The sequence below is a fragment of the Coccinella septempunctata genome, chromosome 1, assembly GCF_907165205.1.
Source record: "Coccinella septempunctata chromosome 1, icCocSept1.1, whole genome shotgun sequence".
Taxonomy (NCBI): domain Eukaryota; kingdom Metazoa; phylum Arthropoda; class Insecta; order Coleoptera; family Coccinellidae; genus Coccinella; species Coccinella septempunctata.
The window spans coordinates 18,715,118-18,716,484 of NC_058189.1; the positions used below are offsets into that span (position 1 = coordinate 18,715,118).

General features: G+C 41.0%; 1 protein-coding gene across 1 annotated transcript; it reads right to left on the minus strand.

Moving 5' to 3' along the window:
- Window positions 1-324: 324 nt before the first annotated feature.
- On the minus strand, window positions 325-777 carry LOC123322562 (histone H2A). The gene has a single exon (XM_044910507.1). The coding sequence runs from the start codon at window positions 743-745 to the stop codon at window positions 371-373; it is 375 nt and encodes a 124-aa protein (XP_044766442.1). The 5' UTR covers window positions 746-777; the 3' UTR covers window positions 325-370.
- Between the last annotated feature and the right edge of the window lie 590 nt (window positions 778-1,367).

Consider the following 1,367-nt stretch of genomic DNA (forward strand, 5'->3'; position numbering starts at 1 on the left):
TGAAATCGGACATAGTTTTCGAATTGGAATGCGTTTGTTGAATTTCTGTTCGACACTATCATTTCGAATGTACTTTTGAATGGTCGATCCGACAAAGTATCAGATCAATTACTCAAATATTGTATGTATGATCAATTCGAACCAAATCTCATAATCCCACATAGTCTTCGAGGTGAACCGAAAGTTTTGGGCAATTGATAACCTACTGTGTAGAATGCATTTGTACCTACTGAAAGTAGGAATTTGAATCTACCGGAGGGGACTGAGATCGAGTTACCTCATCGTCGTTCAAATATCATAGCGAACTTCTTTAGCGATAGTAAGTTGTGGCCCTGAAAAGGGCCTTTCGATAGATCGTGCTGCGAATTATTTACGATTTCTTTTCGGTTTTTTTCGGCAAAAGTACCGCTTGGATATTTGGTAAAACTCCACCCTGGGCGATAGTTACTCCAGAGAGTAACTTGTTCAATTCTTCGTCGTTTCTAATGGCCAACTGAAGATGGCGTGGAATGATCCTAGTCTTCTTGTTGTCTCTAGCGGCGTTACCGGCCAATTCCAATACTTCAGCAGCGAGATATTCCATCACGGCTGCCAGATAAACGGGTGCTCCCGCTCCTACTCGTTCGGCGTAATTTCCCTTTCGCAACAAACGATGGATACGTCCAACGGGAAACTGCAATCCCGCTCTATTTGAACGAGACTTCGCCTTGCCCTTAACTTTACCACCTTTACCACGACCCGACATGATCAATGTATTAATCAACAGATACTAGACGTCGCTCGATTAATCTCCGTGACGATTTTGGTAGTTACATAGGAATTTTTTTTTTTTTTTTTTTTTTTTTTTTTTTTTTTTTTTTGGTGTAGCAGGGGGAAAATCTGCAAACAGACGAACACACCCTCATCTCCTGAGGGGGAACAGTGTGGGGTTTCTCACTCTCCTGAGCTCGAGACCCACTAAAAACCCTACTGCTTCTTGAATTTTGGTTCCGGGCATTTGCCTATAAACCGTTCATCTCTTGGTCGGTTTTCTTCTCGCACACTATCGTGCTGGGATTTATGTGTTTATCCTCTATTGGATTAACACTTTATTGAATTTTTTCAATAAGTTTCTGTTGTTATTTTAATCTCTTTTTAATTGATCTCTTGGTCTCCTTCGGTAAATTCGCATTCTCCTTTTGTCTTCCTCTGGGTCGTAGTCCACTAGTCTCCTGAGTTCTTGATTCGGATGGTTTTTCGCTGTTTCGAATAATTTCTCTGCTTTTCTGTTCATGAATTCCGTTATGGTTTCCCATTTCAGGTCCTTATAAATCTGTCTATTCCTGACAAACCAAGGTGCATCTATTGCACATCGTAGCAGCTTGTTT

Coding starts and splice junctions, on each gene's coding strand:
- LOC123322562 (XM_044910507.1), bottom strand. CDS start 745: ATGTCGGGTCGTGGTAAAGGTGGTAAAGTTAAGGGCAAGGCGAAGTCT.